A 25,917-nucleotide genomic window follows, 5' to 3' on the forward strand; every position below is an offset into this window, starting at 1 on the left:
TATATCAGCTTATACCCTTTTTGGCAGTACACAAAAAAAGTATGCTTCTGGCCTCTTAAAGACCAATATTGTACTTTTGAAGAATGTCCTCGCTTCTATTTTTGAGAGTTATGCCAGATTTGCTGCAGGAGAGAAATGTTGCCCTCAAACAGACTTCCTTTAAAATGAAATCGAAAAGGCGCAGAGCGCAGGTGGTGGGGCTGAGTGAGTTATAAAACCAACATCCACCAGCCATCCATCTCGGGTTCCCTTGTGGCAGGATAACAAATTCATCAGCTTTAATTGCCAAGGACCCCCACCCTCCCCCCCACACCACCACCCCCTCCCCAGTGCAGCTTTCCAATCAGGGCTGCATTAGATCAGTGGTCATTTCATGCGGAGTCACACCTACATTCCCTCGGCTGGGTGATAAACCCCTGTGGGAGATTGGAGAGACTTAAGAGGCGGCCTGACACTGCTATGAGATACCTACACACACACACACACAATACACTCACACACACTCACATACAGCACAATCGCCCCAATTGTTTTTAAGTGTGTCACTTCTCACACTAAGCCAAGACAGTTGTCTGGCAGATGAGCTTGGAAACAGTGTCAAGGCAAATATTTAGTATGCATTCCTAGGGCGCCAACCTCTTTCCTCTTTGTGCAAACACTGTCGTGCTTAATTCAAATGGTGTAGCTCAACAAAATAATTTATTTTCTTTGTTTTTGCTTTTTTCCCCTCCCCTCGTTTTGTTTACTATTTTTGCAATTGTGGAGCCTCGAGGTGTTTCCTCACAGCTTGCCATTATCCTGCATGCAGCGCCCTGCAGTCCCTTTTTTTTAACCATTTGATATGGTGAAAAATCATCATGTATTCATGGAAAATGTATATGTTTGCTCTTAGGTGTTCTTCCTCGGTTGTTTACTATGGCTCAAAAAAGAAATTTGGTGATTGTGTAACGGATAATAAGTAGACACTTATTGTCTACTTATTATCCGTTACACAATCTTATAAGTGGAAGACTGAATTCCCTGTGAGATTCATATTAATCCCGCATCGTATCAGAGATCGGTTGCCACATTTAAATAAGGCGTCTAGGTGTGGTGAGTTTTGCGGTGAGGAATGTCCCCAGCAGTGTGTGGGTGGGCACTTTGTGGTGTAAAATGATTGACTGGCAGTGAGCGGCAGGTGGGAGGGGTGCATGATGCGAGATGGTGGGTTCCAAGGCTGTTGCTGTGGTAACAAGAGGGACTGGAGGAATTGCAGGCTGAGCGGAGGCTTTTTTAGGGGGGTGGATGGATTACTTAAGGATTCTGAGCATGAGTGGGAGCGTCTGCCTGCCCCGAGCCCAAACTTTCCACTTGTATAATCTCCTGCAAAGGAGATCAATGAGGATTTGGTGCTGGATTGTCATCCTCTTGCTCTGAAACGACATATACATACAGGCAAAGGCACAGGGATGTGAGGCTCATCAAAGGACGTTATAGTCACATCACAGGGCTCCTTTTTCCTTCATGCTGCAGGTGCTTTATCACCCCTTTTACTCTGACTCAAGGTCTGCCGTCAGACTAAAACATTCCTCAGACAAATGTAAATAATGCATCTTTAATGTTGTGCAGTTTAACCTTGCGTTATCATTTTGGCTGCAACGGTTAGTTGACATATTTGACGATTAAAAATTGTGGACAAATGATTGTTATTGTCAACAAATCAATTAAGGTAATAAAATGTTAATGGTTTTAATTCTTTAATAATAAACGTCGTACTACTACAATTTGGGCAACACGGTGGTATGGGGTTAGTGCATGTGCCTCACAATAGGAAGGTCCTGAGTTCAATCCCGGGCTCTTTCTGTGTGGAGTTTGCATGCTCTCCCCATGTCTGCGTGGGTTCTCTCTGGGTACTCCGGCTTCCTCCCACCTCCAAAAACATGCACCTGGGGAAAGGTTGATTGGCAACACTAAATTGGCCTTAGTGTGTGAATGTGAGTGTGAATGTTGTCGGTCTATCTGTGTTGGCCCTGCGATAGGTGGCGACTTGTCCAGGGTGTAACCCGCCAACCGCCCAAATGCAGCTGAGATAGGCTTCAGCACCCCCCGCCACCCCAAAATGGAAAAGCGGTAGAAAATGGATGGATGGATGGACTATTACAATTTGTATTTGTGTGGCATTTATATTCCACCCCGAAAGTATTGACTGCACTTCATTGTTTCCACATTTTGTTATGTTATAGTCTTATTCCAAAGTGGAATAAACTCATTTTTTTTCTCAAAAATCTACACACAATGTGAAAAGGATTTTGTTTTTGTTTTTTCTGAAAGTTTTGCTAATATATTAAAAAATAAAAACACTAAGAAATCACATGTACATAAGTATTCACTGCCTTTGCCATGAAGCTGAAAAGTGAGCTCAGAGACATCCTGTTTCAACTGATCATCTTTGAAATGTTTCTACAGCTTAATTGCAGTCCACCTGGGGTAAATTCAGCTTTTTGGTAATGATTTGGAAAGGCACACACTTGTCTATATGTAAGGTCCTGAGAATGCATGGCAGAGCACAAACCAAGAATTAAGTCAAAGGAACTGTCTATAGATCTCCGAGACAAGATTGTCTTGAGGCAAAAATCTGGGGAAGGGTACAGACAAATATTTGTTGCCTTGAGGGTATCAACGAGCAGTGGCCTCTTTCATTCGGTAATGGAAGATGTTTGGGACCACCAGGACTTTTACTAGAGGTTGCCGGCCATCTAAACTGAGCAATCAGGGGACAAGAGCTCTCGTCAGGGAGGTGACCAAGAACCTGATGGTCACTCTGCCATCAAACTTCATAAGAGTGTTCCAAAATACACCTGAGACTCTCAGTCTATGAGACACACAATTCTCTGGTCTGATGCAACAAATGAACAATAATGATAATAATATAAAATTAGAAACTGTATGTCTGTAAATAAATAAACAAAAAAATACAAAAAGGTTGGTGTGAATGCCAGGTGCCATGTTCGGAGGGGCTCAGGCATCATCACCTGACTGAAATTCAAGATTATAGGATATTTTGCTCTTTGAACTCAATTAATTTTTCACTGAGATTATTAACTTTATGTAATACAGTAAAACCATAATTCTTCAGTAGGCTATTTATTAAGTTAAAGTACCCATGATTGTCACAATCACACACTAGGTGTGGCGGAATTATTCTCTGCAATTGATCTATCAACCCAGATCACCCCCTGGGAGGTGAGGGGAGCAGTGAGCAGCAGCGGTGGCTGCGCCTGGGAATAATTTTTGGTGATTTAACCCCCCCAATTCCAACCCTTGATGCTGAGTGCCAAGCAGGGAGGTAATGGGCAGAGGTGGGACCAAGTCATTGTTTTGCAAGTCACACGTAAGTCTCAAGTCTTTGCCCTCAAGTCTCGAGTCAAGTCCCGAGTCAAGACAGGCAAGTCCGAGTCAAGTCCAAAGTCAATACTGGAAAGTCTCAAGTCAAGTCCCAAGTCCTGCATTTTGGGTTTCGAGTCATTTCAAGTCTTTTTAACCACAGACTAATATATGTACACAGATTGTGTATGCTTTTAAAACGCTGCATGTATTTATCATTAAAAAAAGTGCTGACATTGCACTTCATAATAGCACTATTAACCAGTTATTCTAAACATTTAACTCATTCCTTTACAGTACAAACACATTTGAAAAAACAAGTGCAACTGTACTTATTTGCACAAAAGTGTTAACATTGTATTTCCATGGAATATTGCATTGTAACTAGTTCATCAGCAGTTTATGTCATGTTGTCACCTTATCTCATTGATCTCATCTCATACTGTATGTGTTTATGTGTGTGTACACATGAAAAACAACAAATACATGAACATAACAATGAACAGTGCTGTACTTGTTAGATGTCAGGGCTCTATGGAATATGTACACATTCTTAATATAGTATACATTTTAACTGACCTTTATTTGACTATGTTTGTCTTTTTGTAAATGGCTAAAATACGCGGTGCTGCTGACCGCCGTCTAATGTTACGTTACTGTGTGTGATACATTCATTAACGTAACGTTATGTGTAGGTACCTCATGCAACCCTGCTTAAAAAAAAATCACTTGACAATAAGTATGAATAAGGTAACATCTGCAGTGGACGCAACAGATTGCTGTGTTTGCAATGACGTTATAACCATAGACATCTTATAAGTAGACGCAGAATTGGCTGCTGTGACGCAAGCAATTTGGCCGCCATCTTGAAGTGGTGATGAGGAGCCGGCAAGCAGCCTAAACTAACATTTGACAGGTAGAAAAAAAAGATGCTGGGCTGGTATTCAGCGTTTTCCTGCTCAATTGAGCGGACTGTTGAAAATAGGAATTGGAGGATTACTTTTCACAAGTAAGAATTTACATTAACTTACTATTGGTTGTATTTTGTGAAAATAATATTACCACAGAGTTAAGCAGGAGCAAAGAACTACAATATTTGTATGTGAAAATCACAAAGAAATCTTCTGGGGGAGGATGACCCCCCCTACAGGTATTTGGTTTACAAACTTTCAGGCCCACCTAAAACAAAATTCACCAGCCGCCATTGATTATGATGCATTCTCATTTTATTGTAACCACAGATAAGTCTTCAAGTAACAATATTCAAATACTAACTTTGTTGAGTAAGACAGAATAGTTTTATTCTGAATCCAGTGAAACAGATTGGTGGTTTTAGCTGACATAAAGACTTTCAGGTGTTTATATATGTTTAAGTATTTGGCAGACACTTTTATCCAAAGCAACATACATGAAAAATACATATAAAACAATCACTGTAAACATGGTCATTTAAAGGAAGAATGTAATAGAAAATATCAATACAAAGTATCAAGACAGAAAAAACTATCTGCTGTTGCAGCAACAGAGATACAGTCTATAACAGTGGTTCTCAACCTTTTTTCAGTGATGTAATTCCTGTGAACATGTTTTTAATTCAAGTACCCCCTAATCAGAGCAAAGCATTTTCGGTTGAAAAAAGAGATAAAGAAGTAAAATACAGCACTATGTCATCAGTTTCTGATTTATTAAACTGTATAACAGTGCACAATATTGCACAATTGTAGTGGTCTTTGTTGAACTATTTATACAAAAAAAGATGTAAATATAACTAAAAACTTGTTGAAAAATAAACAAGTGATTCAATTATAAATAAAGATTTCTACACATAGAAGTAATCATCAACTTAAAGTGCCCTCTTTGGGGATTGTAATAGAGATCCATCTGGATTCATCAACTTCATTCTAAACATTTCTTCACAAAAAAGACATCTTTAACATCAATATTTATGGAACACGTCCACAAAAAAATCTAGCTGTCAACACTGAATATTGCATTGTTGCATTTCTTTTCACAGTTTATGAATTTACATTCATATTTTGTTGATGCATTTTTCAATAAATATATTTATAAAGGATTTTGAATTGTTGCTATTTTTAGAATATTAAAAAAAAATATCATGTACCCCTTGGCATACCTTCAAGTATCCTCATTTGAGAACATCTGGTCAATAGGTCCGTAAGATATATAGATATCTAATGTATTCATACATTGTTTATGTGGGATATATGCATGTATATATAACCTAATCATATTGTTTCTTCAACTTCAAAATAGGTGACTGTTTTTTCCCCTTCCCTGGAATTATATTCCCAGTTTTGATCTCAGACGTCTGGTCACTTATAGCATATAAGAATATTCTATTTCTGTTAAGCAAATTATGAACACGCCAAGACATGTGTCCTTTATCATAGTTACACGTATGACAAAAAAGCGCGTGAATATAAGTGGTATTCAGTGAGGTAAGATGTATGAAATGCACTGACAGTTCATGGCTCCTGCCAAGTGAATTGCACTGAGTGGAGCGGATCACCACTCCAAGATGGCGGCCCCGCGTCTCGTCTGCGGCAACAGGCAGTAGCGCTCGATGCTGCGTCTACTTATAAGATGTCTGTGGTTCTAACGTTAGCAGTGAGTTTACAGCCTCACTGATTTAATTACACAGCAAATAAAGTCACGTTACTCAGCCAATAAACGCTAGCTAACATTCAAAACTTACCCTTCTTTGTGCAACTTCAAATGTCGAACGAAGTTGTAAATTGATGCGTCTCCGTCTGTAATCTTCCAACCGCATGTTTTGCCTACGGCAATTCCTGTTTTGTTGACCAAGTCGTACTTTTAATACCCGAACGAAACACTTTATGGCATAATTGTATTCACTTATTCTTCTGTTGTTTGAAAGCTCTTCTTCGTTGGTTTTCCTCCAATTTGATTGGCTGAATGCTGTGTGACGAAAACAACGTGGATGTAATTTGATTGGCTGTTGTACTGACAAGTAGCGCACAGGCTGTCATCGCACACATGTTGACAAACACGCGTACACAATAGAAGATACGGAGCGCTCCTGAATAACTTTTTAATCGTTGGGTTTTGGGGAAAGTAGCAAGTCATGTCAAGTCTAAAGGCTCAAGTCCAAGTCAAGTCACAAGTCATTGGTGTTAAAGTCTAAGTCGAGTTGCAAGTCTTTTTACATTTTGTCAAGTCGAGTCTAAAGTCATCAAATTCATGACTCGAGTCTGACTCGAGTCCAAGTCATGTGACTCGAGTCCACACCTCTGGTAATGGGTCACCTTTTTATAGTCTTTGGTATGCTTTGTTACACTTTTCTATAATATCTTTTGAAAGTGAGTTGAAATTAAGTCTTGTACTCAAACATGAAAAGCAGATCATATATGCAATAATCGTGTGACTAATTGAAAAAAGTATCGTTTAATAGGCTGACAAATAAAATAACTGTTATTTTGATTGAAACGTTTATTAGTAGATTGCACAGTAGAGTACATATTCTGTGCAATTCACCACTAAATGGTAACAGACAAACACGTTTTTCAACGGGTTTAAAACGGGGTCCACGTTAATCAATTATTGGTAAGAACAACAGCTCGATGAGGATGGGATTCAAACCCACGTGTGTAGTACACAATGGATTAGCAGTCCATCGCCTTAACCACTGGGCCACTTCATCTTACATCTCATCCCTAGTATGCAGTAATGTAAAACGTTCCCCTATTAGGAGAGCTGTCTCTAATATGTTAGTTTTTACTTATCAGCAACTCTGCATTGTTCCTGTTATTTGGTCCCGGACATGACAGCTATAAATGAATATCCACAAAGTAGAAATCATTAATTATGAATCAAATATTTTCATAACTAGGGCATAAAAACCTGTTCTACCTTCTAAACATGTGTTTCAACGTCACAAGCATCCATGAGACATGAAATAACAACCTCTAGTCACATCTAGTCTTTTTCAATCCAATGTAGTAATTTGATTTTCCTGAAGGAACTCTCCTGAAAGAATCAATAAAGTACTATCTATCTAATGTTGCCTGATGTTGAGCCAATCAGTGGCCTCGATACTGAACAGCGCTCTGATTAGTTAGGACTCCCCTTATGGCTGAATATCAATACTGTGGTATTGATATTTTTAATTTATTCAGCCATTGTTATGCTTGAAAATGCTTCATGTAAAACCAAAAACCTGTAGAATATGCTGAAAAAATATATTTTTAAAAATTGTCAATGTGAGGCTGCAATATTTGAAGTGCTGTGTGTCAAGAGACGACTGTTGGAGTTTTACCTTATTTGCTAGATAGATAGATAGATAGATAGATAGATAGATAGATTGATAAATAGAGTAAATGATGGATAGTTCTATTTATGTATACCATATATATATATATATATATATATATATATATATATAGTTGTATTTTTTATATATTTTTTGGGTTTGTTTCGTTTTGTTTTGTTTTGTTCTGTTTGGTTTTAATACAGAGTAGTAACTCAACTTAAGACCCTGTAGGCTTTTTGTACAGTAATTCAAACCACAGAGTGGGTGTGACTGGCAAATACAATTTTCTCATTGGTCAATGGGGCACAAATGATTGTGGTCTGTGTATTCTGCCTAGCGACAAGTGACATGATTATTACTAAGATTCCTATGCATTAAAAATGAGTTTTTTTTAATGAAAATACTCATCTATGTTGTTTATGTTGTTTACTTCAACAACAGACTTTTTCTAGTCTTTAATGGAGACCCTAACATCAAATGCTATGTAGCCCCGCTCAACGAGCAGCAAGTCTTGCTTTTGTCACTTAATGTGCAGTATTGTCCAATGAGTGTACATTATAGCTGCATCATCATACAGATATTTAAATGGGCATTTTATTTCTCTTCTGCAAGGTTCTCCATACTACGATAATGTGAGACCTCTGTGCTACAGCGACTCTGATGCGGTGTTGCTGTGTTTTGACATCAGCCGGCCGGACACTGTGGACAGTAGTCTGAAAAAGGTATATGCACTACTTTGAATGAATGAAACACACCTCTTATCAGTTCATTAATCACTCAGGAGTTCAGGTTGACTTCTGAATCCCAATTGTTCATTTTGGATAATCCAATACAGTTTTGGAAGACCCTATGGAAGACTCATTATGTAATAATGTCATACATATTCAACTCGTTATGTAATAACCCCAAATTTTGTTATACAATTCTTGGAACACATTCTGTAATAAACGGTGACACATTTTGACATAACTTGTTACATATTGAATTATTTTTATGTAGCGTTTTTCTCTCGAGAGTCAAAGCGCTTTACATAGTGTAACCCACTATTTACATCTTGAGAGTACATTTCAAACCAGTGTGTGTGGCACTAGGAGCAGGTGGGTAAAGTGTCTTGACCAAGGACACAACGGCAGTGACTGGTTGGATGGCGGAAGCAGGGATTGAACCTGGAACCCTCAAATTGCGGGCACGGCCGCGCTACCAACCAAGCCACGCCACAGAAGTTATTACAAAATGCAAATGATGAACTTTTTTTGGAATGAAATGCAACAATTCTGTGCGTTTTGTCATAATGCTTTAATTACGAAAACTATTTGAGCAACATTATTCATTTAATCTTCTTTCTTTTTTTAACCTGTACTGTCCAGCTGCAAGTGCAATTAATATTGTTGATCTAAATGTCCATATGTGTTGTACGGATTTGACTTTACAAAAGGGAAGTGTGTAATACTTCTCTTGTTGCATTATCTGTGTTTTTGCCTTTATTAAATGTTTGGATGTATTTAGTGTTTGGTGTAACCGGATATGTAGGGGAAGGAAAGAAGATAAAAGAAGACAGAGGGAGGAATTGTAAGGATAAGACAAAGCGAGACAACAACAACAGAACAACATGAGCAGATAAAATATATACAAATAAGTCAAATATGATGCCAGTATTCTTAAAAAAAAAATGAATTCGTTAAGTAAACAGTAATAACACAGTAGTGACATTTATCATTAGTACACTATAATTAAAGTAATGATACTAATGTATAATAGTATAATAAAAATAATAATAATAACTATAATAAAGATCAACAATATGTTCCTCTGTCATCACCATCACTATCATTTCAAATGTAACAATACATAAATTAGATAAATATGTAGATTGTAAGAGAAAGGAGGGAAAGGAAAAATAAAAATAGGTAACATATTACCTTATTCAGTGTTCTGGTAATGATTTCATCTTCATTGGAATTCATCTTAAGAATCTTGCAGGTTGTTTCATTGGTCAAACATGAATCAGATGTAACTTTATAGATTACAGTTGTGAATGTGACCACAAGCTACAGACAAAAGTTACATCAATTAAATATTACTGACTTGTTGACAGGCATACACTCATGTCATATGGATTATGACAATACTATATATCAGGTGTCGGCAACCCGCGGCTCCGGAGCCGCATGCGGCTCATTGGCAACTCTGATGTGGCTGAGCTGCATAATCGCCGACCTACCAGACTGTAACGGGGGGATTACGGATTAAGATGCCCGGGGTCAACGTTCTCAGATTTTCACTCGGACTACATTGGCTGGGTGATACAGGTTACACTGAAGGTTGTGATATAAACAACTTTAACACTCTTACTAATATGCACCATACTGTGAACCCACATCAAACAAGAATGACAAACATATTTCGGGAGAACATCCTCACAGTAACACAACATAAACGCAACACAACAAATACCCAGAATCCTTTGCATCCATGACTCACCCTCACTATATTATACACCCCCGCGCCACCAACCCCGCCCCCCTCAACCGACGCACAGAGGGGATGGGGGTGGGGGGGGGGCGTGGGGTTTGGTGCTAGTGGGGTGTATAAGGAATAGTCATGGATGCAAAGGATTCTGGGTATTTCTTGTGTTGCATTTTTGTTGTGTTACTGTGAGGATGTTCTCCTGAAATGTGTTTGTCGTTCTTGTTTGGTGTGGGTTCACAGTGTGGCGCATATTAGTAAGAGTTTTAAAGTTGTTTATATCACAACCTTCAGTGTAACCTGTATCACCCAGTATGCCTTGCAGTCGTGTACTTGTATCTGCGGAAGCAAGATGGCGGCGCCCGCAAGGGCTGCGACCTCGAGGAGCTCCTGCTAAATATGGAACATTTGGCAGAAATACCGGACAATTCTACAAACTTTATGAATGGCTCACATCGTGGTCACTCCGTGATCACGTACGACCGCCAGATACTTCTGGATGTGGACATATCGGGCCGTTTTGGACTGATAGACACGTGCTTGCTAGACCTGCTAACTAGCACGGGAATACTTCGACGGCTACATCCAGCGGCCTGTGAAGCAGGGGAGTATAGTAGCAGCGGGGGTCGTCTACGGAGCAGACACCAGCGGTGTGATCGGAAACGCGGATGCCGAGCGGGGCTAAAAACAAAGCAGAAAGCTAATCCCCACAGAAGACCACTTCCCTCCATCCTGAAGCTGGATTTAAATGGAAGATGCGAGACTACTGGTCTGGGTAAGGAGTCAGTTAAATTAGAACAAGTTTTTTCTGCTTTGAGTGTTTCAGAGTTGGACATGTGTTTTACTGAGGTGGCTAACTATGATGCGTGCAGTTTATCAAAGCAACAAACAAACAATCGGAAAATTCCCGTCGTATCAATTCCTAGATATGGTCGTAATCATACTAAATGCACTGGGCATAATAAACACAACATTATTAATATTGCTACTACGGATAATTTGATCAAAAATTCCCTAAAACAGCCCACTACCTATAATATAGGTGTTTTAAACAAAATATCATTGTCTCCCAAAACGTTGTTAATGATATCATCAGAGACAACTATCTTAACGTCATCGGTCTCAGCGAAACCTGGCTTAAACCAAACGACTTTTTTGCGCTAAACGAGGCATGTCCTCCTAACTTTACACATGCGCATATTGCCCGTCCTCTTAAAAGGGGTGGGGGGGTCGCCCTAATATACAATGAAAACTTTAACCTTAGTCCTAACATAAATAATAAATATAAATCGTTTGAGGTGCTTACTCTGAGGTCTGTCACACCGCTGCCTCTACACCTGGCTGTTATCTACCGCCCCCCAGGGCCCTATTCGGACTTTATCAATGAATTCTCAGAGTTCGTTGCTGATCTAGTGACACACGCCGATAATATAATCATAATGGGGGACTTTAATATCCATATGAATACCCCATCGGACCCACCGTGCGTAGCGCTCCAGACTATAATTGATAGCTGTGGTCTCACACAAATAATAAATGAACCCACGCATCGCAACGGTAATACGATAGACCTAGTGCTTGTCAGGGGTATCACCGTTTCCAAAGTTACGATACTCCCGTATACTAAAGTATTGTCCGATCATTACCTTATAAAATTCGAGGTTCAGACGCATGTTCGGCAAACTAATAATAATAATAACTGCTATAGCAGCCGCAACATTAATACGGCCACAACGACAACTCTTGCTGACCTACTGCCCTCGGTAATGGCACCATTCCCAAAGTATGTGGGCTCTATTGATAACCTCACTAACAACTTTAACGACGCCCTGCGTGAAACCATTGATAAGATAGCACCGCTAAAGTTAAAAAAGGCTCCAAAAAAGCGTAACCCGTGGTTTACAGTAGAAACTAGAGCTCAGAAATTATTACGTAGAAAGCTGGAACGCAAATGGCGCACGACTAAACTTGAGGTGCACCATCAAGCATGGAGTGATGGTTTAATAACTTATAAACGCATGCTTACCTTAGCTAAAGCTAAATATTACTCAAATCTCATCCACCGTAATAAAAACGATCCTAAATTTTTGTTTAGTACGGTAGCATCGCTAACCCAACAAGGGACTCCTTCCAGTACCTCCACCCACTCAGCTGATGACTTTATGCAATTCTTTAGTAAGAAAATTGAAGTCATTAGAAAGGAGATTAAAGACAATGCGTCCCAGCTACAACTGGGTTCTATTAACACTGACACGATTGTATATACGGCGGATACTGCCCTCCAAAATAGTTTCTCTTGTTTTGAGGAAATAACATTAGAAAAATGTTAAAAAAGCGGTTATTCATCCTCTTCTTAAAAGACCTAACCTCGATCCTGACCTCATGGTAAACTACCGACCGGTGTCTCACCTTCCCTTTAGTTCAAAAATCCTCGAAAAAATGGTTGCGGAGCAGTTAAATGAACACTTGGCGTCTAACAATCTATGTGAAACCTTTCAATCCGGTTTCAGGGCAAATCACTCCACGGAGACAGCCCTCGCAAAAATGACTAATGATCTATTGCTAACGATGGATTCTGATGCGTCATCTATGTTGCTGCTCCTCGATCTTAGCGCTGCTTTGGATACCGTCGATCATAATATTTTATTAGAACGTATCAAAACACGAATTGGTATGTCAGACTTAGCCCTGTCTTGGTTTAACTCTTATCTTACTGATAGGATGCAGTGCATCTCCCATAACAATGTGGCCTCGGACTACGTTAAGGTAACGTGTGGAGTTCCCCAGGGTTCGGTCCTTGGCCCTGCACTCTTCAGCATCTACATGCTGCCGCTAAGTGACATCATACGCAAATACGGTATTAGCTTTCACTGTTATGCTGATGACACCCAACTCTACATGCCCCTAAAGCTAACCAACACGCCGGATTGTAGTCAGCTGGAGGCGTGTCTTAATGAAATTAAACAATGGATGTCCGCTAACTGTTTGCAACTCAACGCCAAAAAAACGGAAATGCTGATTATCGGTCCTGCTAGACACCGACCTCTATTTAATGATACAACTCTAACATTTGACAACCAAACAATTAAACAAGGCGACACGGTAAAGAATCTGGGTGTTATCTTTGACCCAACTCTCTCCTTTGAGTCACACATTAAAAGCGTTATTAAAACGGCCTTCTTTCATCTCCGTAATATCGCTAAAATTCGCTCCATTCTGTCCACTAAAGACGCTGAGATCATTATCCATGCGTTTGTTACGTCTCGTCTCGATTACTGTAACGTATTATTTTCGGGTCTCCCCATGTCTAGCATTAAAAGATTACAGTTGGTACAAAATGCGGCTGCTAAACTTTTGACGAGAACAAGAAAGTTTGATCACATTACGCCTGTACTGGCTCACCTGCACTGGCTTCCTGTGCACTTAAGATGTGACTTTAAGGTTTTACTACTTACGTATAAAATACTACACGGTCTAGCTCCATCCTAACTTGCCGATTGTATTGTACCATATGTCCCGGCAAGAAATCTGCGTTCAAAGGACTCTGGCTTATTAGTGCGTTTTCATTTCGGGCTCCAGTACTCTGGAATGCCCTCCCGGTAAAAGTTCGAGATGCCACCTCAGTAGAAGCATTTAAGTCTCACCTTAAAACTCATTTGTATACTCTAGCCTTTAAATAGACTCCCTTTTTAGACCAGTTGATATGCCGTTTCTTTTCTTTTTCTCCTATGTCCCACACTCCCTTGTGGAGGGGGTCCGGTCCGATCCGGTGGCCATGTACTGCTCGCCTGTGTATCGGCTGGGGACATTTCTGCGCTGCTGATCCGCCTCCGCTTGGGATGTTTTCCTGCTGGCTCCGCTGTGAACGGGACTCTCGCTGCTGTGTTGGATCCGCTTTGGAGTGGACTCTTGCGACTGTGTTGGATCCATTATGGATTGGACTTTCACAGTATCATGTTAGACCCGCTCGACATCCATTGCTTTCCTCCTCTCCAAGGTTCTCATAGTCATCATTGTCACCAACGTCTCACTGGGTGTGAGTTTTCCTTGCCCTTATGTGGGCCTACCGAGGATGTCGTAGTGGTTTGTGCAGCCCTTTGAAACACTAGTGATTTAGGGCTATATAAGTAAACATTGATTGATTGATTGATTGACAGCATGTTGCTGGACTGGCAAGCAGTTTGTACATGTTGTAGAAGGCGTCAAAGGCAATGGCTTCATAGCACGCCCTTATTATCATTATCTGGGTGGCCATTAGCTGATATACGCGAGAATTGTTGCGGCTACCATTGTCTTTTTTATTTTGTGAAACGGGTCAAAATGGGTCTTTGAGTGGTAAAGTTTGCCAACCCCTGCTATATATGTATCACAGGTAGGGCTGGGCGATATGGCCTTTTATTAATATTTCGATATTTTTAAGCCAAGTCACGATACACAATGTATATCTTGCTATTTTGCCTTAGCCTTGAAATAACACTTGATACATATAATCGCAGCAGTATGATGATTATGTGTCTACATTAAAACATTCATGTTCATACTGCATTAATATATGCTCGTTTTAAACTTTCATGCAGAGAGGGAAATCACAATTAAGTCAATTTACCAAAACTGTATTTATTAAGGGCCGTTTTCATATCTTTCACTTTCCAAAACCGTAGAATATATATATGTATTTTTTAATTCGATTATCCAGAGAATAGTGCTTGATACCGTGGTAGAGCGCAATATATCTATGTGTGGGAAAAATCCCAAGACTACTTCATCTCTACAGAACTGTTTCATGAGGGGTTCCCTCAATCGTCTCTTGACGATTGAAGGAACATACAGTACATATACAAATATATGTACAGTATGTATATATTCAACTTATATTCAGCATATATATATGTATATATATATATATATATATATATATATATATATATATATATATATATATATATATATATATATAAAGTTAAAGTACCAATGATTGTCACACACATACTAGATGTGGCAAAATTATTCTCTGCATTTGACCCATCACCCTTGATCGCCCCCTGGGAGGTAAGGGGAGCAGTGGGCAGCAGCGGTGCCGCGCCCGGGAATCATTTATGGTGATTTAACCCCCAATTCCAACCCTTATTGCTGAGTGTCAAGCAGGGAGGTAATGGGTCCCATTTTTATAGTCTTTGGTAGGACTCGGCCGGGATTTGAACTCACGACCTGCCGATCTCAGGGCGGACACTCTAACCACTAGGCCACTGAGTAGTATATATATATATATATATATATATATATATATATATATATATATATATATATATATATATATATATATATATATATATATATATATATATATATATATATGTATATATATATGTATATGTATATATATATATATGTATATATATATGTATATGTATATATATATGTATATGTATATATATATGTATATGTATATATATATATATGTATATGTATATATATATATATGTATATATATATGTATATGTATATATATGTATATGTATATGTATATATATATGTATATATATATATATATATATATGTATATGTATATATATGTATATATATATGTATATATATATATATATATATATGTATATGTATATATATGTATATATATATATATATATATGTATATACACATACACCAGGTTGTTACAGGATGTGTCAAAGTTTATTACAGAATGTCTTACTTAGGACACTATTATTACATAATGCATGGTTACAGACCCATTTGTGCTTTAATGCACAAAGTAAGATCCACAAGGTTTGGATGAGTTTGGTGTGGCTGAACTTGAGAACCCTGATCTCACCCTCGTCAAATGTAGTAGAACAGAGATGGTGACCTACTTACTGTCTTGCAGTGCATGTAGGTGTCCTAGTACTTTTGTCCATATATTGGACATAACAATTTGCCACTTTTATTTTTGTTTTGAGTTTGTTATACTGTGCAAATTCTGTTTTTTAAGTTAATATTCATTGTGACAAAACTATGTTTGTCCACAGTGGAAAGCTGAGATTTTGGACTTCTGCCCAAGCACGCGCATTCTCCTCATTGGCTGCAAGATCGACCTGAGGACTGACGTCTGCACGCTGATGGAACTGTCCAATCAGAAGCAGACCCCCGCCACCTACGAGCAGGTGGGAGAGAACACAGTACATACATCGATCTACTAAAACTTTGCGGGTATTAACACACGTGTAAACTTGATAGCTCATCTACGAAGCTCATGCGTAGACTATTGTGTCTCTTGAGTAAACAAAATGAGCGCACAACCATGCATTTAGCATGTGTGTCTCCATGAATATGTACCATGAATTGATTGACGTGGACCCGACATTAACAAGTTGAAAAACTTATTCAGTGTTACCATTTCGTGGTCAATTGTACGGAATATGTACTGAACTATGCAATCTACTAATAAAAGTCTCAATGAATCAATCAATCAGTGCAGAATAGTATTCCCTCCTTCATCACTGTTAATTGCTTACGGACATGCCTGCTTGAATATCTGCAAAATAGGAATCATTAATTATAAATCAAATTTTCTCAGCTAGAGCATAAAACAACATTTATTGCCTTCTAAACATTACAAAATAATGAGACACTATTTTATTGTAATATAGTAATGCTGCCTGAATACTAAACAGTGTGATCTTATTGGTTTGGTGTCATCTAGTGGCCAATACTACAAACCTTGTTTCCATATGAGTTGGGAAATTGTATTAGATGTAAATATAAACGGAATACAATGATTTGCAAATCATTTTCAACCCATATTCAGTTAAATATGCTACAAAGACAACATATAGGCATGGGTAACTTACACATCTGTGAAGGCACCATTAATGGTGAAAGGTCCATACAGGTTTTGGAACAACGTATACTGCCATCTAAGCGCCGTCTTTTTCATGGACGCCCCTGCTTATTTCAGCAAGACAATGCCAAGCCACATTCAGCACGTGTTACAACAGCGTGGCTTTGTAAAAAAAAGAGTGCGGATAATTTCCTGGCCCGCCTGCAGTCCAAACCTGTCTCCCATCGAAAATATGTGGCTCATTATGAAGCGTAAAATTCGACAGCGGAGACCCCGGACTGTTGAACGACTGAAGCTCTACATAAAACAAGAATGGGAAAGAATTCCACTTTCAAAGATTCAAAAATGTGTTTCCTCAGTTCCCAAATGTTTATTGAGTGTTGTTAAAAGAAAAGGTGATGTAACACAGTGGTGAACATGCCCTTTCCCAACTACTTTGGCACGTGTTGCAGCCATGAAATTCTAAGTTAATTATTATTTGAAAAAAAAAAAAGTTTATGAGTTTGAACATCAAATATCTTGTTTTTGTAGTGCATTCAACTGAATATGGGTTGAAAAGGATTTGCAAATAATTATATTCCGTTTATATCTACATCTAACACAATTTCCCAACTCATATGGAAACTAGGTTTGTACTATACTATTGATATTTTTTTATTTTTTTGACCTTTTTTATGCTTGAGAATGCTTAATTTAGGTAAAACATTTTGTAAAATATGTTTTAAAAAAGGAAAATAAATGTAAAAAATTATGCGATGTGGTGAAGTTGCAATATTTGAAGCACGATGTAGCGAGAGATGACAGCATGCTGATTATTAGAATATCCACAATACTTGGAAGAGGAGATGCAAATAAAACCATTTAGGACTCGTAATGTAATTTATCATGACTTAAACTGTTGTTGCATCTCTATTTAGTAGATCTGACATGTGCGTGCAAGCTGGCAGATGCGTAGAAATTGCTTTGAGAAAGAAGGCGACATGACTTTTTATCATTTTGTAACCGCTGGATGGCTTAAAGGGCAGAAGGCAGAATACACCCTCGACAAGTAGCTATTATGCAAAACCAACTTTTTTACCTGTTTTTTGTATTTGGGACGTGGTGTCCTCCCAAACAAAGAGGAAAATAACCATTCGGATTGTTATAGGCGCAAAGTTCAAAGGCCAGCATCTGTGATGGTATGGGGGTGTATTAGAGCGCAAGGCATGGGTAACTTACACATCTGTGAAGGCACCATTAATGCTGAATGGTCCATACAGGTTTTGGAGCAACATATGTTGTCATCCAAGCAACGTTATCATGGACACCCCTGCTTATTTCAGCAAGACAAGTGTTACAACAGCGTGGCTTAGTAAAAAAAGAGTGCGGGTACTTTCCTGGCCCGCCTGCAGTCCAGACCTGTCTCCCATCGAAAATGTGTGGCGCATTATGAAGCGTAAAATACGACAGCGGAGACCCCGGACTGTTGAACGACTGAAGCTCTACATAAAACAAGAATGGGAAAGAATTCCACTTTCAAAGCTTCAACAATTAGTTTCCTTAGTTCCCAAACGTTTATTGAGTGTTGTTTAAAGAAAAGGTGATGTAACACAGTGGTGAACATGCCCTTTCCCAACTACTTTGGCACGTGTTGCAGCCATGAAATTCTAAGTTTATTATTATTTAGAAAAAAAAAAGTTTATGAGTTTGAACATCAAATATCTTGTCTTTGTAGCATATTCAACTGAATATGGGTTGAAAAGGATTTGCAAATCATTGTATTCCGTTTATATTTACATCTAACACAATTTCCTAACTCATATGGAAACAGGGTTTGTATATTCATTATTATATCTCTTAAAAAACTTCTGGTAATTTACACTTTCATGTATTCTTTCATGCATTTTTGGATCATTCCAGACGCACCATCACAACAGCGGCGCTTCCCAGAACGCACCAAAGCGTCTGTGTTCGAAAATAGGTTCTGCTGTCTCGATGGCAATTCTATATCACCCAAAAGTTGGCGCGTGCAACGTAAAGACACAGTGCATGTTGGATTGTTGATTTGATGTCATGAATGAGGAGGGAAATGAGTGTCTCCAGGGTGACATCCTGCGCAGTGCATGCAAAGTCCTCATTTAAATAGGGCGGTCTGCACTACTTTTGCACTTGTTATCAATAGCACATGCAATCTTAGCAGATCACGCGTAACACGCCCACTAATAACTAGGGATGTTCTGATGAGGGTTTTATGTTGCCAATTCCAATCATCAATGAGTGAGCTTGGCCGATTCTAATACCAATCACATGTATTAACTGTAAATATTTCAATTTATTTATGGTGAGTGTTACTGACAGTTTAACGATATCAGCACAATATTTTAACTACAAACCCCAAAACCAGTGAAGTTGGCCTGTTGTGTAATTTGTAAGTAAAAACAGAATACAACGATTTTGCAAATCCTTTTCAACTTATATTCAATTGAATAAACTGCAAAGACAAGATATGTAATGTTCGAAGTAAGAAACACATTTTTTTTTCCAAATAATCATTAATTTAGGATTTAATGGCAGCAACACATTGCAAAAAAGATGGCACAGGGGCATTTTTACCACTGTGTTACATGGCCTTTCCTTTTAACAACACACATTTAGGAACTGAAGAGACCAAATTTTAAAGCTTTTCAGGTGGAATTCTTTACCATTCTTGCTAGAGGTACAGCTTAAGTTGTTCAACAGTCCAGGGTCTCTGTTGTGTTATGTTACGCTTCATAATGCTTCCATACTTGCAAACCTTGAGACCTCCGATTTCGGGAGGTGGGGGGGCGTGGTCGGGGGTTGGGGTGAGGGCGGGGGTGTGGTTCGGGGCATGGTTAAGAGGGGAGGAGTATATTTACAGCTAGAATTCACCAACTCAAGTATTTCATATGTATATATAAGAAATACTCGACTTTCAGTGAATTCTAGCTATATATATCTATATATATATCTATATAGATGTATATATATATATATAGATATATATATCTATATATATATCTATATATATATATAGATATATATATATATATAGATATATATATATATATATATATCTATATATATATATATATATATATATATATATATATATATAAAAGTGCCCTCATCAAATGCACTAGAGTCTGGAATCTTCCATCTCTCCCTAGCATGGCCCAAAACCAGTTCAATCTTTGCTTCCTGAGGAAGATCTTCACTGCCAAGCACTTGGTAGTCCACTACTTCTTCCAAGAGGCTATCCAGGTCCAATCGCAGCTGCGGCTTGGAACTTACAATCGTATTTCTTCATCTTACTTGTCGTCTGCGTCGCCATGGCTGTATCTTCCTCATTCTTGTGCTTTGTCTCCTTGTTGTGTGCGCAGTTGAGCACTGCACTCTCTAAAATCCGTAGATGCTATTGTCACATATGCATGTACAGTAGATGGCAGTATTGTCCTGTTTAAGAGTGTCACAACATTGCTGTTACGGTAGACAAAAACGTGACTGCTGTTGTTGTGTGTTGTTACCGCGCTGGGAGGACGTTAATGAAACTGCCTAACAATAAACCCACATAAGAAACCAAGAACTCTCCTTCGATCATTCTACAGTTATAACGTCATTAGGCAGGCACGCTGTTTATATTGTGGGAAAGCGGACGTGTAAACAGGCTGTCGACATGTCACTCAAGTCCGCATTGAGCTGGACAGGGCGTGGCCTCCAGCTTTACCTGAATTTCGGGAGATTTTCAGGAGAAAATTTGTCCCGGGAGGTTTCCGGGAGGGGCGCTGAACTTCGGGAGTCTCACGGAAAATCCGGGAGGGTTGGCAAGTATGAATGGGCCACACATTTTCAATAGGAGACTGGTCTGGACTACAGGCAGGCCAGTCTAGTACCCGCACTCTTTTACTATGAAGCTACTCTGTTGTAACACGTGCAGAATGTGGCTTGGTATTGTCTTGCTGAAATAAGCAGGAGCGTCCATGAAAAAGACATTGCTTGGATGGCAACATATGTTGCTCCAGAACCTGTGTACCTTTCAGCATTCATGGTGCCTTCACGGATCCTCAACTTTCTCAGTCTTTTTTGCCACTTGTGCCAGCTTTTTTGAAACATGTTGCCGGCATCAAATTCCAAATGAGCTAATATTTGCAAAAAACAACTAAATTTACCAGTTCGAACGTTAAGTATCTTGTCTTTGCAGTCTATTCAATTGAATATACCGTATTTCCTTGAATTGGCGCCGGGCATATAGTATGCGCCTGCCTTGAATTACTGCCGGGTCAAACTCGCTTTGCAAAATAATTAGCACATGCTTAGTATTACCGCCGGGTCAAACTCGTGACGTCACGAGTGACACTTCCCCTGTCATCATTTTCTAAATTGAGGAGGGTGATTTCAATACCGAAAATTTGAAATCGCATGAAGGGAAAAAGATTAAGAGCTATTCAGTAGAATTTAAGGTCAAGCTATTGAATACCAGCATGCTAAAAAGAACAGTAAGCAGCTATGTTTTATTAATATACCGTAACTGCGTCTGTCAAATATGAGTCATTAAATGGCTCCCGCCTCCTGGTGGTAGAGGGCGCTAGTGATCCTTCTTGCGACTACTCGGTTGCAGAAGAAGTGACAACGAGTGATGTGATATGTGCTGGAACGGATATGACGCGGGGGGTGCACGACAGACCTTTTAGGATGTAACACTCCTATGCTGGCTATGTAAACAACCGGGCTGAAATAAAGCATGTTCCAGTCCTAAATACCCAGTGTATTTTTTATACAATAAAACTTCATGGTGGCAGCGGTGAGATAAAGAGATCACCCACGGAGCAGAACAGGAGGGGGAGTTGTCCGAGGTTAATTCTGTCGTCGCCCGCACTTGAGGAACCGAGCTAACTGATAGCAGTGGTCTGATTGCAGTTTTCTAAACTGGACTTTCAATCAACGCAGGAGGTAATAAAGGAAGATCTCCATCGAGACAGAAATACTTTTAAAACCGAAGAAAGATAAGGAAGACTTCTATAAACAAGTTATCAATGCTTTTGATCAGAAGGATCTGGCATGGACTTCCATCCATCCATCCATTTCCTACCGCTTATTCCCTTTGGGGTCGCGGGGGGCACTGGTGCCTGACTTCATTTATAAGTAAAGGTAAGACCATAATAATGTTTTTTTTTATTAAATGTGCTTTTCATGATGGTTTCCCTAAATCACACTCAAATTTTTACTGCATGCCTTTGGTAAGTGCCGGAGTGAAAAGAGGTTTTGAAATAATTAGCGCATGCTTACCTTTACCGCATGCCTTTGGTAAGCGCAGGAGTGAGAAGAGGCTTTGAATTAATTAGCGCCCCAGCGGCGATTCAAGGAAATACAGTAGGTTGGAAAGGATTAGCAAATCATTGTATTCTGTTTTTATTTTCGATTTACACAACGTGACAACTTCACTGGTTTTGAGTTTTGTAGTTCCTGATTCTCTTGTATTTAATACAATTGTTTGAGCAAAAATAAAGTTAATAGTACACGATACCTAAATCAAATATTAGCTACTACTCATTGAAATCCCTTTTGCCCTCAAAGTCCTCCTGTGTTCAGGGAATTATTCCCTGAATTTGCAAACATTAACAGAAAAAGATTTAAGAGAATTAAAATATTGACGTAATCACTGTAGTAGCGACCATATATGATACTACCCTTGGTATCAACAACACCAGTTTATAGATCCATCATTCCTCCTCTACTTCTGGCTGCACAATGCCGACATTGTCTGTGTGTAACATGTTTAGCATCGTCCTTGACAATGATACTTCAAATATTACGAAATGCAGGTTATTTGCTGGAATGGAGGCGATCATTATTAGCTTAGGGGAGCAACTCCACACTGTGTATGGAGATACACAATTAGCTGCTAGCTCGTCAGCTGAGGGACTCAAAATAAACACACTATTAGCCAGAGGAAATCTGCATTTGTGATTGTCATTAAAAGGCATCCATCTGCAATGGTAATCACATATTTTTTCACAAAAATCGGTCGATCGATCGACAAATCCCTACTTATAGTTAGTGCAATTTCATAGTTTGCACACGTTTCCTAGGTGTGGTATTTGGATCTTAGCAGCTCAGGACCATGGTGTTGTCGTACCAGTCATTACAGTTTTTTACTGTCGCTAGGACACATTTCCCAATACTGAGGTTACTTTTTCAAAACTCTTCACACAGTGAGCACAACAGAAGTATAAATGGGCTAAACTGACGATCAATTATCATTGCCTTGGCACAAAATGCATTCAATGACTACATCTTTCAAATTTCATTAATTATTTTATTCACTTGGCCAACACTCTCTGTACTTACAGGCCAATTTGCTCATGCTTCCATACTGTTTTCAAAACTGTTCAACTTGAGTTCAAAAAAATAACTTAATAAAAACTTTAATAACACTACAGTATTATTTGAATGAAATGTATTTTCAATCGTAAAATTAGATGCTATAAAAACAATTGGACAATTCCACCAACCACAGCTGATTCTCATTGTAGATGAACATCTACACAGGTGTTACTCTTTCCATTTCATGACAAAAGCTGACAACTGCTGAGTAGTGGAAGAGTCGTATACAAATTCTTGTATTTTGGAATTAATCAGTGCAAAAAATTAAAAATAAAAGACATAAAATATATTGAAGCATTCTGCATCATGTCTGATTCATTCCAGTAACGTATATTTTGCTGTGAATTATAAACAGAGAGGTCCTTGTTTTACACAAGAAAACATTGTCAAATGTTACCTGTTGTTAGTGTTTTTTAGCTCATTGTTTTGTGGGTGGAAAAGTGTGTTTGTTGTCTGTCAATCTTTGTTAGTCTTCTGGATGAATGAGTTGATTTGAGACATGAATGAGGCAGCACGGTGGTAAAAAGGGGTTAGTGCATCCGCCCCACAATAAGAAGGTCCGGGTTCAATCCTGCGCTCGGGATCTTTCTGTGTGGAGTTTGCATGTTCTCCTCGTGACTGCGTGGGTTTCCTCCGGGTACTCCGGTTTCCTCCCACCTCCAAAAACATGCACCTGGGGATAGGTTGATTGGCGACACTAAATTGGTCCTAGTGTGTGAATGTTATCTGTCTATCTGTGTTGGCCCTGTGATGAGGTGGCGACTTGTCCAGGGTGTACCCCGCCTAAAGCTGAGATAGGCTCCCGCGACCCCAAAAGGGACAAGCGGTGGGAAATGGATGGATGGATGGATGGAGACGTGAATTAAGTGATTTGCTAGTTTTAGTGCATTTTGAAAGTGAAATTAACTGATGTGACCAGATGAAAGTTGGTTTGTAGAACTATGTGAAAAGTTTGAAAAAGTGACCTGAGTATTGGGAAATGTGTCCTAGCGACTGTAAAATAAAAAAAAAACCTGCAATAACTTGTGTTCCAGGGTTCTGCTTTGGCCAAGCAGCTGGGTGCAGAGGCCTACCTGGAGTGCTCGGCTTTCACCTCCGAGAAGAGCATCCACAGCGTGTTCCGCACCGCCGCCATGGCGTGCATCAACAAGCTGCAGCCCCTCGCCAAGCCCAGCCCCTCCCGCCGCCTCTCCAAAAGACTCCTTCACCTGCCCAGCAGGTCGGATTTGCTCTCGTCTTCGTTCAAGAAGGAGAAGACCAAGAGCTGCTCGGTCATGTGAGTCGCAAAGAACTGGCTGGTAAAAGTCTTCACTCGAGCCCCCTGCCGCGTTGGTCTCGGGGAAGGGGGGTGGGCACGATGGTTTTATCAGGGCCGCCTGCTGATTCCTTCCCCCGCCCCCCTCAGAAGAGGTGGACCCACCCGGCTGTCCACTTGCTCCCGAACCTTTTAGTACACACCTTTTCCCACTATAACAAAGAATAACACAGCGCTGTAACGTCTCTACCATCTTGACCCACAATGTTGTGCTGTAAACGCCGCTCTCGTGGATCATTTCAAAGTACAAAAATAAATCTAGCATGAAGCCTTCAGAAGCCATCTCTCATCTCACATCATAGTCAGGTGTGAAAGTTTGGCCGCCGGCCCAAAATTGGACGCGTGAAAGCAACGTTGCGGAGGAGGCACGCTTAGGCGCTCGCGTCGGAGCCGTGAGAACGGACCACCGGGCAACAGGCCGTCTGGTCTGTTGCTGCACACAAAGTCGGGGCTGGAGGCACCAGGTGTACTAAATAAAAGGTCACAGGTCGCACCAGGGAGGAGGCAGATGCATTGTTATAATAAGCCTGAGACAGGAACACATGATGTTAGCTGGTCATTAAAGCCTGTTGTAGTGCTGGAAGGCATTTGGACTGTCTAAGCATAGAAGATCTGCTCCGAATTGTAGCATCGCATTACTGAACGCTTTTACGACATTTCTCAGAAGAGTTGAATAAAACGCCTCGCATACCACTTCCCTAAACAATTAGTTTGATTCAATGTAGCGCTACCAACCTCACTTCCAAGATGCTCCAATAATTCTAATGACCTCATATAAACAGCTGCACACGTTCTTAAATCTCCAGCTTTATGGTAATGCATGTGTGTGTTTGTGTGTGTGCATGTGCACCATTGACCATTAAGCAATAATGATTGAGCGCTTGAGAATAAAATGTAACCTGCGTGGCAATAACGTAAAACTTTGTGCTATTGAGAATTGGAACATTTTTTTCTGCTGAAATAAAAAGTGAAAAGGCTCCCGCCTTCCTCCCCTCAATAAGTAATCGTCAACATGTGAAGTAACACGATGATAATTCTGCGCTAATGATGTGAACAAGATGGCCGAAAATGCTAGACAATTTGACTTAATCTTAAATTTTAGAAATTTCATCGAATGAGCTGACAGTATGAGATTAGGAATTCATTTTCTGTTAAAATAGATAAGCACAGAATTGGACAAAACTATTTTGTTAACAATTTGTTTCTGTATTTTTTATAAAGTAAGAAGCCCAATTGGAATATAAGGCACTACTAGAATAAATATAGTG

General features: G+C 39.5%; 1 protein-coding gene and 1 non-coding gene across 2 annotated transcripts in view; one reads left to right on the plus strand and one right to left on the minus strand.

Moving 5' to 3' along the window:
* rnd1b (Rho family GTPase 1b) overlaps positions 1–25,917 on the plus strand; it is a 40,733-nt gene that overhangs the window by 14,751 nt on the left and 65 nt on the right. Inside the window, exons 3-5 of the mRNA XM_061903467.1 lie at positions 8,267–8,376; positions 16,142–16,276; positions 24,369–25,917. The exon at positions 24,369–25,917 is cut by the window's right edge and continues 65 nt beyond it. Of these exons, the coding sequence (XP_061759451.1) occupies positions 8,267–8,376; positions 16,142–16,276; positions 24,369–24,614 (491 nt within the window). The 3' untranslated portion in view covers positions 24,615–25,917. The remainder of the gene's footprint in view (positions 1–8,266; positions 8,377–16,141; positions 16,277–24,368) is intronic.
* trnas-gcu (transfer RNA serine (anticodon GCU)) lies at positions 6,964–7,045 on the minus strand. The gene has a single exon. It is a non-coding gene; the product is annotated as a tRNA-Ser (tRNA).

The sequence above is a fragment of the Nerophis ophidion genome, linkage group LG06 (genome assembly GCF_033978795.1).
Source record: "Nerophis ophidion isolate RoL-2023_Sa linkage group LG06, RoL_Noph_v1.0, whole genome shotgun sequence".
NCBI classification, from domain to species: domain Eukaryota; kingdom Metazoa; phylum Chordata; class Actinopteri; order Syngnathiformes; family Syngnathidae; genus Nerophis; species Nerophis ophidion.